The sequence below is a fragment of the Rana temporaria genome, chromosome 5 (genome assembly GCF_905171775.1).
Source record: "Rana temporaria chromosome 5, aRanTem1.1, whole genome shotgun sequence".
NCBI lineage: Eukaryota > Metazoa > Chordata > Amphibia > Anura > Ranidae > Rana > Rana temporaria.
Window position 1 is genome coordinate 44,609,949 of NC_053493.1, and position 18,729 is coordinate 44,628,677.

The 18,729-nt window shown below is 43.0% G+C and overlaps 1 protein-coding gene across 1 annotated transcript in view; it reads left to right on the top strand.

The window, feature by feature from the left end:
- Positions 1-18,729, top strand: part of MALRD1 (MAM and LDL receptor class A domain containing 1) — a 529,217-nt gene that overhangs the window by 169,329 nt on the left and 341,159 nt on the right. Inside the window, exons 12-13 of the mRNA XM_040352491.1 lie at positions 4,758-4,928; positions 13,724-13,823. Of these exons, the coding sequence (XP_040208425.1) occupies positions 4,758-4,928; positions 13,724-13,823 (271 nt within the window). The remainder of the gene's footprint in view (positions 1-4,757; positions 4,929-13,723; positions 13,824-18,729) is intronic.

The following is an 18,729-nucleotide window of genomic DNA, read 5'->3' on the forward strand; positions in this document are numbered from 1 at the left end:
TGTCCTTCCCAATTGATGTTGATGTTGGCCGTGTTGGCCTGGAAAATAAAGCATTGGAAAAACCCTTTATTCACTGTCTTGACCTTCGCTCACTGTTTGTCTCTCCCTTTAAAGTGAGGGTTCCGCGGTCCGGATGTTTTTTTTTTCTTCTTAAAGTGGTTGTAAACCCACTTGTTTTACTTTTACCTACAGGTAAGCCTATAACAAGGCTTACCTGTAGGTAAGGAGAATATCTCCTAAACCTGCACGGTTTAGGAGATATTCCCCTCGCAATGCACCGCGGCGCATGCGCAGGGGGGATCTACGGCGAAAGGACCGGCAGCCGCCGGACCTTGCCGAGTTTTAAATCTCCCGCGCGCACGCGCGGGAGTGACGTCATCGCCGATCCAGCCAATCACAGCGCTGGAGCAGCGATACCCGGAAGACACGCCAAGGCAAGATGAAATCTCGCTCGGCGTGGACCAGGTAAGTGCTACACACCTCGTTCCGAGGTAAGTATTTCATAATGAGCTAATATGCGGTGCATATTAGCTCATTATGACTTTTGCCTTACAGGAGAAAAAAATAAATAATAATTTCATGCGGGTTTACAACCGGTATAATTTAACTCTTGCAATGTTATTAAAATTGTACTCACATCTTTCATGTTTCATGATTCTTGTTCGGCATGAAATCTGTCTTTATAAAAATTTCGTCTGCCCGTTTCCATTTTGCTTGTGGGCAGAGTAAAGCCCACAAGCAAATGCTTCCGGGAAGCGGTGAATGCATGGGTCACGTGATGAGTTAAATCCCGCGATATTTCGTGGATCTGCCTTATGACTCGTCTTCTGGGAAGCATGATGCTGTGCTCCCAGGAGACATTGCGATCTAGTCCCAGAAAACACTGGGGCGCTTGGAAATTAAATGCCTGGTATTGTCTCCTGAATCAAGGTATTGGAATCATTTAAAAAATTATCTATAGCGGACTTTACATGTACTTATTGTGCCGGTCTTAATAAGCTGCAGTTTCTATTGAGGATAAACCTCCGCTTTAAGTCTCCCGACCTGCATAGCTTGCACTAGTTATTGAGTCAAAAGCATTGAAGCAAAGATGAGGATTAGAGCCAGACTGCCTTGGGATTTTAAAATTCCAGGAATATACAGTATAAAATGACTGCAGTGCTTCTTTAAAACAACAATTTTTAATGCAAGCAGTGTAAGTACCAAAACTTGACTTTGTATCACGTTCTTGCAAATCCCCTGCACAGCAAAGCTCAGAGGGACAGCATAAGGAGGAGATAGTGCTTAGTGATAGGAGTAGAGAGAGATGAGCATCAGTCCAAACACAGGGTGTGGAGGAACAAGACGTACACTATATTACCTAAAGTATTGGGACACCTACCTTTACATGCACACAGACTTTAATGGCATCCCAGTCCTAGTCTGTAGGGTTCAATATTGAGTTGGCCCATCCTTTGCAGCTATAACAGCTTCAACTCTTCTGGGAAGGCTGTCCACAAGGTTTAGGAGTGTGTCTATGTGGGAATGTTTGACCATTCTTCCAGAAGCGCATTTGTGAGGTCAGGCATTCCGCCCAATGGTCTTAAAGGGGAATTTTTTATTTATTTTTTTCTATTACAAGGGTACAAGGGTGTGTACATTCCTTGTAATAGGAATAAAAGTGACCCAATTTTTTCTTTTTAAAAGGACCTTGTAAAAAAATAAAAAGTAAAATAAATAAGAAAAAATTAAAGTACCCAGTTCCGCTGAGCTCGCGCACAGAAGCTAACGCATATGTAAGTTCCATTTGCATATGAAAACGGTGTTCAAACCACACATGTGAGGTAACACCGCAATCGTTAGAGCAAGAGCGATAATTTCAGCACTAGACCCCCTCTGTAACTCAAAATTGGTAACCTGTAGAAATTTTAAAATGTCGCCTATCGAGATTTTTAATGGTCACCGTTTATCGCTTTTCCACAAGGTGGGTGTCAATTTACTTTGTGTAAAATCATCTTTCACAATTTAAAAAAATAAAAATAAAATTGGCTTACTTTACTGTATTTAAGTTGTTTTTATTCTTTTCACATAGAAAAAATCTTTACAAACTTTCTTAAAAAAAAACAGTTTTTTTAAAATCAACATCTAATATATAGTTCATAAATTCTTCATACATAGAACATATACATTAACATATAGATACAACATAATACATACAAAAAAAAAAATATTTGTGTGGGTACAATACTATACCTTAGCACCTTTTAATTTCCTACCCTACCTCATTTCCTACCCTACCTCTCTTGTTATTAAAGGACCTCTTGGTGGTAGAGTGGGCATATCCACCAATCTTCCACCCTTCCCCCTATGTAGATCTAACCCGACTACATAGGGGGCTTACTTTACTGTTTTCTTATTTTTTTCCCAAAAGTGTGTTTTTTTTTTTTAAAGTGATTTTTTTTTAAGTGATTTTTTTTTAAAGTGATATATATATATATATATATATATATATATATATATATAAATATTTTTTAAAGTGTTTTTTTTTTTTTAATCGTTCAGGAGAGGTTGTAAACGTCCCATTTACATGAAGCCTAAAGGACCGAACCCCTTTCTGAGATTGGTGAGATTTGGTGTTTACAAGTAAAAAACATTTTTGCTAGAAAATGACTTGGAACCCCCAAACATTATATATATTTTTTCTAACAACCTAGAGAATAAAATGGCGGTTGTTGCAATACATTTGCGCAGCGGTCTTGCAAGAAAACTTTTTTTTGGGGAAATAAATCACTTTTTTTTTTAAAAAAATCACTTCTTTTTTTTAAATGAGCAAAAACAGAAAACGGCTATAAACGAAACGCAGCTAAACGCGGGTTTAGGTGCGTTTTAGATGCGTTTGGCGTCTGAAACGTCGGAAACTTCGGCATCTGAACACATTTTATAAAAAAGGCCTATAAAAGCAACTGCCTAAAAACGACAGTAAACAAACCTGTGTACACATAAGATAACATTGAGTGAGTTCAGGGGCAGTTGAAAAAAGCATCCAACTGCCTCTGAACGTCCGTGTACATGGGGCCTAAGTGGTTAAAGCACAGGCGATGTACGAAGAGGGATTTTTTTGGTTAGCTGGCGTCTACAGGCTGATTCTAGAGAGTGCCCAGGTAAGATGATGGGATTGTAGTCTCCCCAGGACAGTATTGTTAATGCACAGAGCTACAACAGCAAATTATACCTAAGTAACCTAACATGTTTGGCATTATGGTTTCAGTGGCCTCGCTGACCATGGCATTAGACTCCACATTGTATCCAGATGCCTCAGCTGCTTAATTGCTGAAGTCCAGTGTAAGCATTAGAAGAAAAGAAGATACAGCCGGCTGCTTTGTAATGATCACAGCAACCAATTTCATGTCTGAATATCACACTGTACTGCCGTTGGGGGATTTGTCATCCATTACTCTCGTTACTTTCTAAGGTGGTAGGAAATGTTGTTTACCTGTGTTGTACGAAGCCTCCTCAGTGTACACAGAAAACACATTATTGAAGGTACTCAGCTTAGTCACCGTCTATTTCCTATTGAAGTCTTGACGCTGATTGTAATGAGAAAAGCAAAACAGTAAGGCCGGGGAAGGAACAAGAGGCAAATTCACTGTGTCTGGGAATAAAAACATAACCTCTTTATTCCAGAATGAATTATTCAAAATATTCACGCCTCAAATCGCACATTTCTGGACGAAGGAAGGGAAATCCCTACTGTTTATTGAAATTGCTGCGGCCTCTGCTGCTCATCCGTATTTAAATTCCCAGCCGGTGTTTGGGGTGATGATTTCTGTTTTGTTTTCACACTGCGATGAGTTGTTCTCTGACCAAATGTGTACGATGACAAATTGTTTTAGAATAATAGCTGGTGATGCCTGAATTACTGTTTGCTTCTGTTGTTTACCAGCGCACCGGAGATAGAACGAAGTAACCCTTAAAGTAAACCTGTGCTGTGGGTAAAGCACCTGCAGACACCTTCAGAGTACTGTATGGCAACATTTTCATTTAGTTGTCACCTCCAAGTCTGCTGTTAGAAATCATGGGGGCCCCATACAGAACTGTCACTTCTGGTTGGACTGCAAGCCGCTGTCCCAATCCTACGCTGCTCTCTTGCTTCTGGATAGGCCTAGCAGCCAGATGTTCCCCTGGATAGGCCTCTGGCTCTGGCCTAGCAGCCTGGGGAAGCACAATACACGTCTACCCAGACAGCCATCCAGGTGGCACAGAACCCCGATCACTTGACCTAACCCAAATAAATAGGCTCTCCCAGCAGGCCAAGGGACCCAAGAAGATCCCTGCCCATTGGCCGAGATACCCTGTCTATTCCTAATCTGTCCTTGCAATGCTCTTTTTTAATCTAATGCCATCAGATACCTGGCCATCTAGTGACAGAAGAGAGAAGTGCAACAATTCCAGAATTAGGGTGGAATCAATTGATCTCTTATCAATTGGCCAAGTCAACTATACCTGGCAGGTACATATGCAACCCTGCCTAAACATCAGGGTGCTATATCAACAAAACCTGTAGCCCGTGCCCCTCTCCCCAACTGCTGCTCTAGGCTGGGTTGCCCTGTATGGCTTCATCATAAATACATGCCTGAACTTCTTTTCACCAGCGTTATTTCTATAAAAATGCTGTTGGGGGCCATTGATATAAATAATATATATTTTTGTTTTGTTTTTTTACAATTGAAAATATATGCAGTTTTAGGTTATCATTGTAACATTATTGTTTTTTACAGATTCAGTTTTGGTATCAGTTGTCAGAACACTCAAAAATATCTGTCTTGAAGAGGACACTCGTGAGTCAGGATTTGCAGTTGTTGCAGGAATTTAGCGGTGGTACAGCGAAAAGATGGACAAAGGCTACAGTATATATTAGGAATATGGTGGATTCAGGAGACCCAGGTCAGGTAAGGAGTCACTTACACAACAATTATAATTGAATTGTATACTCATAGATATCTTAAATTTCACATTTTTTTTATGATAGCAAATAACTATGTGCTATGTACCAGAACATACAAAAGAGGTTACATTATTTAAAGAAAATAACAAAGTGGAGGTTTACTGTACATGTACAGCAATTTGTCTGTTCCAGCTCAGACCATTAGAGCCCTGTGTTGCCCTGGACCTTCCTTGAGAAGGTCAGGTGGTAGGCCTCGTACACATGACCGTTTTCCTCGACAAAATCCATCAAGAAAATTGGTGGCAGAGCTTTTTTGCCTAGGAAAACGTCCGTGTGTATGTTTTTCGTCAAGAAAACTGTTGTGGTTCTCGACGAGAAAAAAAGAGAACAAGTTCTCTTTTTTCTCGTTGGGAGTCTCAATTTCCTCGTCGCGTTTCTTGTCGGGCTGGTTTACAACGAGAAGCACGTTCGTGTGTATGCTTAGAAACCCACGCATGCTCAGAATAAAGTATGAGACGGGAGCGCACCTTCGGTAAAAGTAGCGTTCGTAATGGAGATAGCACATTCGTCACGCTGTAACAAGACTGAAAAGAACAAATTGTCTCTTACCAAACTTTTACTTAACACGCAGTAACATGAGATTAGCAAAAGCAGCCCCAAGGGTTGTGCCAGTGGAATCGAACTTCCCCTTTATAGTGCCGTTGTACGTGTTGTACGTCACCGTGTTTGAGAACGACGAGATTTTGTCTTGACAGTGTGCATGCAAAGAAAGCTTGACAAGATTCTCGACAAGCCTGACAAGGAACTCGTTGAAGAAAATTATGTTTCTTTTACGACGAGAAAAAAAGAGAACATGCTCTCTTTTTTCTCATCGGGAGTCTCAATTTCCTCGTCGTGTTTCTCGTCGGGCTGGTTTACAACGAGAAACACGTTTGTGTGTATGCTTAGAAACCCGCGCATGCTCAGAATAAAGTATAAGACGGGAGCACACCTTCGGTAAAAGTAGCGTTCGTAATGGAGATAGCACATTCGTCACGCTGTAACAGACCGAAAAGCGCGAATCGTCTCTTACCAAACTTTTACTTAACACGCGGTAACATGAGATTAGCAAAAGCAGCCCCAAGGGTTGTGCCAGTGGAATCAAACTTCCCCTTTATAGTGCCGTTGTACGTGTTGTACGTCACCGTGTTTGAGAACGACAAGATTTTGTTTTGACAGTGTGTATGCAAAGAAAGCTTGACAAGATTCTCGACAAGCCTGACAAGGAACTCGTCGGGGAAAACGATGTTTCTTTTACGACGAGTTTCTCGAGGCCGTACAGTAACAGAAGAATCAATGCTGCCCACTCCAGCCAAAACTTTTATATGTATATGAGGTCTAGTTACAACCTCTGTTGGATTTTTTGTTGTTGCTGTTATGTCCCTGCTGCATGGTAAATTTATTTTTCAGTGTCGGCCGGCCCACATATGTTACACCGCCGTAACTTAAAGCGCAAGTTCCTTATGAATATGGAACTTTCGCCCTAATTTATGGCGGCGTAACGTATCGGAGATACGTTACGCCCGCACTAAATTATGCAGGGCTACCTGAATCTAGCCCAAAGTTTTGTTATTTCAAAATTGTCTGGCTTTTTTTGTTTATAGCGCAAAAAAGAAAAAACGCAGAAGTGATCAAATACTACCAAAAGAAAGCTCTATTTGTGGGGGAAAAAAAGGCATCAGTTTTATTTGGGAACAGCGTCACATGTCTGTGCAATTGTCAGTTAGCGGTAAATTAGCGCAGTGCCAGATCACTAAAAATGGCCTGGTCATGAAGGGAAAAACCTTCCGGAGGGCGGCTGGTTAACAAAGTATTATCTGGTTTTGGCAAGGCATTTGGTTCACAAAGAGGATTTTTTATTGATGAATACCATAGATTACGTCTTTTGAGCCTTGGGTTCAGATTAAAGTCAGGAAAGTAGTTTATGGCTGTTGGCTCAATCATACTTTTATGTTTTACTGAAAGATTAAAATAGTGTAACAAATAACAGATTTTGTGCTCACCATCCCGGCTCCATATGGCTTTGGTGAATGTTTATGCAAGAAATAAAAATTGGTAAAACTTCTACTTATAGAAAAGTTTATTTTCTCTGCATTAGGAGAGCTTTTCACTGTCACTTAGCACCTCTCTGCCAGCCAACTATTACATCATGTGGAGGTTGATGGATGGCTTTCAGATACCTTCAGCAGATTGTGGAGCGCGCATTAACTGCTGAAATTAATGTATGCCATATTGTGTCAGAAATCAAAAAACTGCTCCTTATGTCAAGATTGAAGGAGTCTGGCTTTGCTGTAATGCAGATATCTAGAGATGATCGAGTAATCAAAAATGAGCTTTGTCCTCCATCCGACTCATTCCTGTTCCAAAAATGAGCCAACTGGTTTATTTATCACCACTGGCTTTTTTGTTTCTCAAACTTAAAGTGGTATTAACCTCCCTGGCGGTATGATTACTTCAGAAAAAAGGTGCTGAAAGCGGTACCATTATTTGCAAGGAAATTTGGCGTTTTATATTGTAGGCCTGTAATTCTTAGGAATAACTCACTTAAATCTGACCAAACAAGAGTCTAGTAGGCATCCCGGGTATGAATTTTTTTTTAAAACAAAATAATAAATTATAATATAATAAATAATTATAACAAATAATAATAAAATTATAATAAAAATTATTCAATAATGTAATCAACTCAAAATCACAGAAATTTGCTCAGTTGCAGAATTGTCGCTGTCATTACTTTTATTTTTTTTATGACAAATTTCCCCACAAATCGCTATCGCACAATTCTGCAAGTGATTATAATTTATTATCGCTGTTTTCTAGCTGCTCTAAAACTGTTTTTGACATAAAGGGACACTTTCTGTTGCTATGGACAATATACAGTTTGCAGGCAGAAAGAACAGTTTTTATTATATAAAAGAACATGTAGGACACTGGGCAGACCACTAGGGACAAGGGGGGGGGGTGTGTGTGTATTTTTTACATACAGTACTGTAATCTATAAGATTACAGTATACTGTATGTAAGGTGTTTGTTTACTTTTTTGAATTTGGCGCCGTTCTCCACCCCCGTGCATCGTAACGTCACAGGGAACGGAGATCGGCGGCACAGGAAGACACTGTGTGAATCGAGCGAGGTCCCGCTCGCTCACACAGTGTGGTGGCATCGCTGGATCCAGGGACAAGGTAAGTAACTTTGTCTCTGGCTGCAGCAAGGCGAGCCCGAGTCTGGCTCGGGGATACCGCTTTTGGTATAAAAATCTCACCCCGAGCAAGATTTGGGAATACCGCTAGGAGGGTTAAACTCAAAAGCAAACATTTATTATATTGCAATTTACCAATTGTTGTGGATGGCTGCTTTAGTTTTAGTTTTTATTTTCTTTTATTTTCATTTAGGGAACCAGTCAGTGAGTTGTTTGTTTTTTTAACCACTTGCTGACCAGGCCTTTTCTGGAACTTTTTGTTTACAAGTTTAAATTGGTATTTTTTGCTAGAAAACTACTTAGAATCCCCAAACATTATATATATATATATATATATATATATATATATATATATATATATATATATATATATATTTAGCAGAGACCCGAGAGAGAGCAGGGGCGTCAAAATCATTTCATTGTGGGGTGTAAAGGGTTGATTATGTTTCTATACTGTATGGCCCAGATTCACAAAGCACTTACACCGACGTATAGCACGTTACGTCAACGTAAGTGCCAATGTGCACCATCGTATGTGTGCGGCAGACCCCCGAACCAACCTGCGCCTAATAACAGACTACACCATGCCACCGTAGCTTGCGAATGCGGGCGTAGGGTGGTCGCACATGTGGGCTGGGCGCACGGTGCTGCTCCCATTGATTGGCCATGCAAACATGCAAATGAGGGATATACGCCGATTCACGAACGTGCGTGTGCGCCCGGCGCATGCTACGCGAGATGCGCGTAAGTTGTACGCTAGATTGCTAGCTGATCCGCAGTTCGTGATACGCTGGGCGGCATACCTGTCTGGCGCTCGGCCCATCATTTGCATGGGGTCACGCCCACTTCCACCTACGCTGGCGTGCACCCTTGAACCCCACACCACGCTGTCGCTGCGTTGGGTGCACTGGCTTGCTGAATGCATTGCTTGCCTCGCCGCGCTACGTTGGCGTGCCGTACGGTGTGTGCGCTATGGTGGCGTAGCGTGCGCCTTGCTCTCTGTGAATCTGGGCCTATATTTCCCTGTTATTTCTATTACCCGAGTTTGACTTGATATTTGTTTACTGGCTACAAATGTTTAGGCTAGTACAGGGGTGCCCAACCTTTTAAAGAGCAAGGGCCACTTAAGCAACTTGGTAACGTGGGCCACAATAGTTGGAGCAGGTGGATGACAGGTCACGGCTATTCTATAGGCCCTCGGATCTGCTCAGATGGAAGGGGGGCGAATTCCCTTCTATTTTTTTTCCTTTTAGAGGATTTGTTTGGAAGAAAGCAGGCTTAAACGGACAAAAGTCTGTTTACAGCTGTCACTCTGTAGAGGTGAATTGAGGGTCCGATTGGGTAGGGCCGATCGTGTGAAAAGGGCCTAAGACTGCTTTTACACTTATATTCTGCAGTTTACCCGCACCTATGTCTATACTGCAGGTTAGCTGAACTTTGCCATAGATTCTTCCTCTACCACCAGCTTCATTTACAACACTAATGCTGTGGTATGACAGGTCGGCAACCTGCGATCTGGGCTAACCAACCCACCATTCCAGAGCGGGAGGTCGCAGGCCACATCAGAGGGCTCCGCGAGACATGTGTGGCCCCCGGGCCACTGGTTGGCCACCCCTGGGCTAGTAGATTAGTGTGGCTGGTTTCTCATGAGAACATTTTGACCTGTACTTTTTACCGAAAATATTATGAGACTGCACGTCATATGGAGATAAACTCCTTTTCTTAGAATTGCCATCCTTTTTCTCTGTAACCAAACCCTAATGTATTGAAATCCATCCTACCTTTCTTTCATTTTGTATAAAGCCAAGGGATATTCCCCTTAATAAACTGAACATTGCATTGACCATCATCTGCTTGTTGTGTCATTGTGTGTTCCCGGATATTCCGAGTGGGGACTAGCCAGCTGTCCGGTTTAAGTCTCCGACAGGCCGCATCAGCATTATGATCGCCCTCAAAGGACTGCTGGTATTTGTTAGACTAGATGTCCAGAACATGCCAGCCCCCCTGCTTACACAAGATGTCAAGAAACCCCCCCACCATCAAAGAAGTCAAGAGTTCCCCACCCCACCCTCCTTTACATCACAGTGCACCCCTTACTATATGCTGCTGCAGGGAAGAAGCTGGGCCAGAGCTGGGAAGCAGAAAGTGTAGGGTCTAGTGGAGGACTAGAGGAGGGCTGGAGTCAACTGCCAGAGTCTACTGAATGCTGAGACCAAGGGTCAGGAGATGAGGGGGTGCTGCGGCTGCACAGAGAGGTGCAGGTTCTTAGAAGGAATCCTGTCCTCCTCTTTGTTGCCAACTGCTGAGACAGGGGTGGCAAAGATGATCTTCACAGAGAAGCACAGGATCTGGCAGGGTAGTTCTGTCCTACTCTCTGCTGTTGACTGCTGAGATAAGGTGAGGACAGAGACGAGGGGGTGCAGCAGCTGCAAGAGAGATGCGAGGGCCACATGAAATGGCCTGGCGGGCTGGATTCAGCCCACGGGCCTTGTGCTTGACACATATGCCCTAGAGAATAAAATGGCAGTAGTTGCAATATTATATGTCACACTATATTTGAGCAGTGGTCTTTCAAATGCAATTTTTTTTTAAAAGATACACTTTAAAGAATAAAAAAAAAACACTGAAGTTAGCCCAATTTTTTGGTATACTGTGAAAGATGATGTTACAGTAAATAGATACCTAACATGTCATGCTTTAAAATTGTGCGCGCTCGTGGAATGGTGACAAACTGCAGTACTTAAAAATCTCCATAGGCGACTCTTTCATTTTTTTTACAGGTTACCTGTTTAGAGTTACAGAGAAGGTCTAGTGCTAGAATTATTGCTCTCGCTCTAATAATCTTGGCGGTACCCCACATGTGTGGTTTGAACACTGTTTACATATGTGGGTGTGAACTAATGACATATATATACTGTGGGCAGTCTGCAACAACCATTTACCACTGTCAGGGGTGCTTTCAAAGATTATCTTTTGTTTATTTATGTAAAACCTTTATCCCAAAAAATAAAAACTGTAACTGCAGTGTAAGCTGGAGTTTGGCTTCAATTTGTTAATGTATCTAAACCTGCTAGTAGTTTTTTTTCTCTACAGCCAGTATCTCCCCAGCATCCATGCACACAGAGGCTTGTATCAGCTTTTTTGGCAGGAGTGTTTTAAGGCTGGAAAAAAAACACAGGACTAGTGGGCTTATAGAGAAGTTTTATTAGCTGTAAAAACACTCAAAAACGCTAAAAAACACGGTAAAACATGTCTATCTGACGTTTTTAAACCTTCTGCTGTTGTGGGAAAATAATTTTGTTAAAAAATCCCAAAAAAATGTGGCAAAATGCTACTGCAAAAATGCTGTAAAAGTCATTCTGCAGCTACAGCTTTCTACAGCCAATACTACTGGCGTTTTTCTATTGTCCAGTGTGCATGAGGCTTTATACAGGAGGTTACATACACCAGGTGAAAACAGACAGGGGAAAAAGCCTAACAAAAGTAAACAAATGCAGCCACCACATCTAATGCCGCGTACACACGATTGTTTTTCGGCATGAAAAAAAAACAAAATTTTTCAGCATGTCCAAAAAACAACGTTTTTCCAACTTCATCATAAAAAACGATGTTGCCCACACACCATCATTTTTAAAAAATGATGAACAAAGCGCGGTGACGTACAACAAGTACGACGGCACTCTGAAGGGGAAGTTCTATTCGCCTTTGGGCTTCTTTTAGCTGATTCCTTGTTAGTAAAAGACGATTCGTGCTTTTTTGTCTGTTACGGCGTGATGAATGTGCTTACTCCATTATGAACGGTAGTTTTACCTGAACGAGCGCTCCCGTCTCATAACTCACTTCTGGGCATGCGCGGGTTTAAAACTTCATTTTAGCCCACACACAATAATTTTTTACAACCCGAAAAATGACATTTTAAAAAACGACATAAAAAAATGCAGCATGTTCGAATTTTTTTTTTTTTACCACTTGCCTACTGGCCACTTATACCCCCTTCCTGCCCAGACCATTTTTCTTAACACAAGTGACAGTTGCTCCAGAGTTTAATAAATTAAGTAAAGCTTCAATTTACAAAGAATACCCAATCACATGCAAGGAAGATAAAAAAATTGGATGATTGAAGGCAGCAGAGCATCCCCTAATTTACTAAGCTCTAGAGCAGGGGTGCCCAACCTTTTGAAGAGCAGGGGCCACTTAAGTGACTTGGTAACCGGTCGCGAGCCACAATGAGCAGAGCGGGTGGACAGCAGCCCACTCTACTCTATACTTAAGTCTTTTTTTTTAGTGGATCGGATTGGAGGTAGGCGTTTGTAAACAGACACAAGTCTATTTACATCTGCCACTCCTTAGAGGTGAATGGAGGGTCCGATTGGGTCAGACTGATCATGTAAAAGAGGCCTAAGGCTGTTTTCACACTGATGCGCTGTTTACCGGCACTGCGGGTTCACCTGTGGCTTTCCTGCAGGTTAGATGCACTTTGCCATAGAGTAGTGATAATCTTACCTTTAATAACAGTATTCTATTCTATTCCATCCCTGAGCATGAGGTCGTGGGCCACATCAGAGGGCTCCACGGGCCACATGTGGCCCCCGGGCCCCTGGTTAGGCACCCCTGCTCTAGAGCAACTGCAAGCTATTTGCCTTTAGTAAATCAACCTCAGTGCATATAATGCACACTATGGGGGTTATTTACGAGAGGCAAATCCACTTTGAACTACAAGTGCAAAGTGCACTTGAAATTGCACTTGGAAGTGCAATCACTTTAAATCTTAGGCCCCGTACACACGACCGAACATGTCTGCTGAAACTGGTCCGCGGACCAGTTTCAGCAGACATGTTCGGTCGTGTGTAGGCCCGAGCGGACAGGATTCCAGCATACATTTGCCCGCCGGGCCTTTTTCCAGCGGGCAAATATTCCTGGACTTGTTTTAAAACAGTCCGCTGGAATCCTGCCCGCTCGGACATGTTCGGTCGTCTGTACAGACCTACCGTACATGTCCGAGCGCCCGCCATCCCTCGCATGCGTCGAATGACTTTGACGCATGCGTGGAAGCATTGAACTGGCAGGGCCGCCCACGTCGCCGCGACGGCGCGGACAAGCCCCGCGTATTGTTTACGCGCGGATTTCTGTATGATGGTGAGTACAGCCACCATACAGAAATCCCCGGGCAGACATGTACGGTGAAAACGGTCCGACGGACCGGTTTCATCGTACATGTTTGCTCGTCTGTACAAGCCATAAGGTGTCTGAAATGAGGGGAAGCTCTGCTGATTTTATTATCCAATCATGCGCAAGCTAAAATGCTGTTTTTTATTTTCCTTTCATGTCCCCGTCGGATCTACAGCGACTGCACTTCCAAGTGCACTTTTAGTGCAATTTCAAGTGCACTTTGCACTTGTAGTTTGCACTTGCAGTGCTTTTGTCTTTTGTAAATAACCCCCAATGTGTTTTGTTTAGGTTATCATGGTATTTTCACTATGCCAGAGGAAATCATATTGTATGTGGATTGTCTGTGCATATATCATCTTGCTGTGGATTTTAATTATTAAATTCTATTTCAGATCATATTGGAAGCCACGCTGTTATCAGCTGAGGCTACAGCTGCTATTGATGACATCAGCTTATCTCCAGACTGCAGCTTTATCAATAACACATCTGCAGGTAATTTAAGGACACTATTCCTATATTTTCCTTTTCTTGTCTGCGTTCATTTAGAGTGAGGATGCTGTTTGATGTTCACAGCCTGATTTATTTATCATGTACTATTATTAGTATTATATAGTATAAAAAAGCCGCGCCACTCTAATAAATTCAAAAACAATGTCAGTCAATGAATGAAAATTGGTGAAATCCCCATGTAGGCAATAACATCAGATGGAGCCTTTGGTTTGCTTGATGAATGACACTAGGTTCTTAAATTTAGTCAAACTTCGAACACCCAGGTGACATGCATGCATTTGGTGCAAATCCTCCACCGTAAGAATAAGCTGCTTACCAAACGGCAAGCCTTTATTGCAATTGGCTATAGCCCAGCCACGGCCTTTCAATCCTCTGGATGCTCAGGGTGGAACACTTATGTTAAACAGCGAGATCCAAGCCTCAGCAATAGGATGGATAGGAGTTGCAGTTCACTCTCAATAACCCCCTCAATAGACAGCAGCAATCAAGCGGTCCAGACACATACACCGGAAGATAAAGAAGGGGCACAATAGCGTGATACCGCAGGATAAAATATATTTAATAAAAGTAGTGTACTTACATCAGTACGAGTAAAAACAGCGTGTGACAACAAACAGTAATGGACGTTTTCATTAGTGACGAAACGCATCTGGGAGGCTGCGTCAGTGACGTCACCACGCCAAGGAGGAGGGCTCCTCAAGCCGGCCGGCTTTACTGTTTGTTGTCACACGCTGTTTTTACTCGTACTGATGTAAGTACACTACTTTTATTAAATATATTTTATCCTGCGGTATCACGCTATTGTGCCCCTTCTTTATCTTCCGGTGTATGTGTCTGGACCGCTTGATTGCTGCTGTCTATTGAGGGGGTTATTGAGAGTGAACTGCAACTCCTATCCATCCTATTGCTGAGGCTTGGATCTCGCTGTTTAACATAAGTGTTCCACCCTGAGCATCCAGAGGATTGAAAGGCCGTGGCTGGGCTATAGCCAATTGCAATAAAGGCTTGCCGTTTGGTAAGCAGCTTATTCTTACGGTGGAGGATTTGCACCAAATGCATGCATGTCACCTGGGTGTTCGAAGTTTGACTAAATTTAAGAACCTAGTGTCATTCATCAAGCAAACCAAAGGCTCCATCTGATGTTATTGCCTACATGGGGATTTCACCAATTTTCATTCATTGACTGACATTGTTTTTGAATTTATTAGAGTGGCGCGGCTTTTTTATACTATATATTGCTTTGTTTTTCCAACGTCAGCTGCTGCCTATAGACTTTGTGGTGGAAGCGCGGTTTTTGTTTTTCCATATTATTAGTATTATTATACAGAATTTAGATAATGCCAACAGTTTGTGCAGCGCTTAACAAAATTATATAACGTGTTAGTATGCAATCTTATACTAGCACATTATAAAATTCCTACCTTGGAACAAAGCCTTCCAGGGCTGACATCTCCCCTCGGTTTTTCTTCTGGGTTTTCGCATTTTGGCTGTGTGCTTGGCCAGAGCCACGATGGCGTCACTCCCGCACATGTGCGCAGGAGCCCTCTGTTCTGCATAGAGCTCTGAAGATCTGGCAAGGTATGCTGGACCTTTAGAGCGCAGTAAGGTTACCAGCTGCATTCAGGGTGAATATCTCCTAAACGGTCCACGTTTAAGAACTATTCATTTTATCTACAGGTAAGCTTTATTATACAGTAGGCTTACCTTGATATATTTTTAATATTCAAAGCAATCTCACACTTCCATTTATATCTCCATGCTTTTTTGCTGAGAAATCAATAGCGATTTTATCTGCGGCCATCTTGAGCAAGGGCAAATGATTCATGTAACATTTTAATTCCTGGAATCCATCTACTTTTAGCTCAGGCATGCTGGCAGGAGGATGGGCTTAGCTGAGAAAGCCCCTCCTCCCCTCCTACAAGGGAAAGAAAAAAAAATGCCTACGAAAACTTCTGGGATGTATAACCTAATTTGGCCTAGGCCAGAAACCAGAAAGTAGTTGAAGAAATATAAAAAAAAAAAAGGTTTGAAACAAGTAAATATAATTTACCTTCCTATCTATTTATTACAGCTAGCAGAAGGATTAAAAAATAGTTCATGTTGAGAGAGTTTAGTTCCGCCAGGACACTGTATTCTGACACCCAACACCCGCTATTACAGAAAGGTTTTCTAACATGTACCCTTTTCTAACAAGTACCCTAGACAGGAGGTGATGAAACTTCTGTAGAGCGGGGACAGCCAAACACTGATCGAAATCTAGTCAGTCCCGGTTTTTGGGTAGACATCCACCTTAAGGCCGTACCAGAATTGCAGCAGCCCTAAAAGGGTTTAATGCCAGTATCCACCATTGAGCATGACCTACTGGAGGGACATGCCCTTACTCATCCACACAATCACCCACCCACAACCAGTGACTGATCGAGTCAGTCCAGCGTGATCTTACAGAGGTTGTAAAGGTTTGTTTTTTATTTTCTAAATATGTTCCTTTAAGCTAGTGCATTGTTAGTTCACTTACCTTTTCCTTCCATTTCCCTTCTAAATGTTTTTTCTCTTTGTCTGAATTTCTCCCTTCATGTTCCTTCTCAGTAAGCTTGTCCTAATCATCCCTGCGGGGAGATGCTGTGAACACCGCAGGGATGTAGTGCCAAGGGGGCGAGCATGCTGACTAACCCACACCCAGAACGGCTTGGATGATGGGGGCAGGAACAGGAAGTGAGAAATTCAGACAAAGAAAAAAACATTTAGAAGGGAAATCGAAGGAAAAGTTAAGTGAACCAACAATGCACTAGTTTAAAGGAACCTGTTTAGAAAATAAAAAACAAACCTTTACAACCTCTTTAACCAGTTCCCGACCCCCGCATGTACATATACGTCCACAATATGGCACGTACAGGCACATGGGCGTACACGTACGTCCTCGCCTATTAGCGGGTGGGGGGTCCGATCGGGACCCCCCCCGCTACATGCGGAGGTCGGGTCCGCTCGGGGAGCGATCCGGGACCACGGCGCGGCTATTTGTTTATAGCCGCTCCGTCGCGATCGCTCCCCGGAGCTGAAGAACGAGGAGAGCCGTGTGTAAACACGGCTTCCCCGTCCTTCACTATGGCGGCGCATCGATCGCGTCATTCCCTTTATAGGGAAGACACGATCGATGACGTCATTCCTACAGCCACACCCCCAAACAGTTGTAAACACATACTAGGTGCACCCTAACTCCTACAGCGCCACCTGTGGTTAACTCCCAAACTGCAACTGTCATTTTCACAATAAAGAATGCAATTTAAATGCATTTTTTGCTGTGAAAATGACAATGGTCCCAAAAATGTGTCAAAATTGTCCGAAGTGTCCGCCATAATGTCGCAGTCACGAAAAAAATTGCTGATCGCCGCCATTAGTAGTAAAAAATAAAATAAAAATAAAAATGCAATAAAACTATCCCCTATTTTGTAAACACTATAAATTTTGCGCAAACCAATCGATAAACGCTTATTGCGATTTTTTTTACTAAAAATAGGTAGAAGAATACGTATCGGCCTAAACTGAGGAAAAAAAATGTTTTTATATATGTTTTTGGGGGATATTTATTACAGCAAAAAGTAAAAAATATTGCTTTTTTTTCAAAATTGTCGCTCTATTTTTGTTTATAGCGCAAAAACTAAAAACCGCAGATGTGATCAAATACCACCAAAAGAAAGCTCTATGTGTGGGGAAAAAAGGACGCCAATTTTGTTTGGGAGCCACGTCGCACGACCGCGCAATTGTCTGTTAAAGCGACGCAGTCCCGAACTGTAAAAACACCTTGGGTCTTTAGGCTGCATATTGGTCCGGGGCTTAAGTGGTTAAGATCACGCTGGACTGACTCGATCAGTCACTGGTTGTGGGTGGGTGATTGTGTGGGTGAGTAAGGGCATGTCCCTCCAAAGCAAACCTTTACAACCCCTTTAAGCACAAACAATATACTTTTGGAATGTTTGGCTGGAGTAAGACCCATTTCCCAGTATATCCTACAGTGGCGGTTCGTCCATAGAGGGCGCCGGAGCGCCGCCCCCTCTGGCTCTCGCACAGCCACTGAAATACATAGATTCATGCATTGCATGAATCTATGTATTTTCGCCGCCGACTATTCAGATGGCCAGATGGTGAGCCAGATGGTGAGCGCCGGCCACCTGAATTACGGAAGCTGGTTGGCTGTGTGGAAGTGCCTATCAGAACCAGCAGATAGGCTTTCCGAGTACAGCCCTCAGGCTTCCGAATGCTTATCCTCGGGACATACCGGCGGTGCGTTCCTTGGATAAGACTGACAGGCGTCTCAGCCAATCAGTTTCACCGGTTCTGAAGCGGCTGGCTGAAGCGTCATCGAGGGCAGGAGAAGACATCGAGGGACGTGGAAGGAGGATGGCTGACCCCCAGAAAGGTAAGTGCCGGGTGGGCATTTTACAGGGCATAATGGCGACAATGGGCACAGTGGCGACAATGGGCACAGTAGCGACAATTAAAGGGCACAGTGGCATCAATGGGCACAGTGGCGACAATAAAAGGGCACAGTGGCATCAATGGGCACAGTGGCGACAATTAAAGGGCACAGTGGTGACAATTAAAGGGCACAGTGGCGACAATTGGCACAGTGGCGACAATTAAAGGGCACAGTGGTGACAATAAAGGGCACAGTGGCGCCAATTGATGGGCACAGTGGCTGCATTTGATGGCATGGCACTGTGGTGACAATTGATGGCACAGTGGCTGCGTTTGATGGCATGGCACAGTGACTGCATTTGATGGCACAGTTGCTGCGTTTGATGGCATGGCACAGTGGTGACAATTGATGGCATGGCACAGTGGTGACAATTGATGGCACAGTGGCTGCGTTTGATGACATGGCACAGTGGTG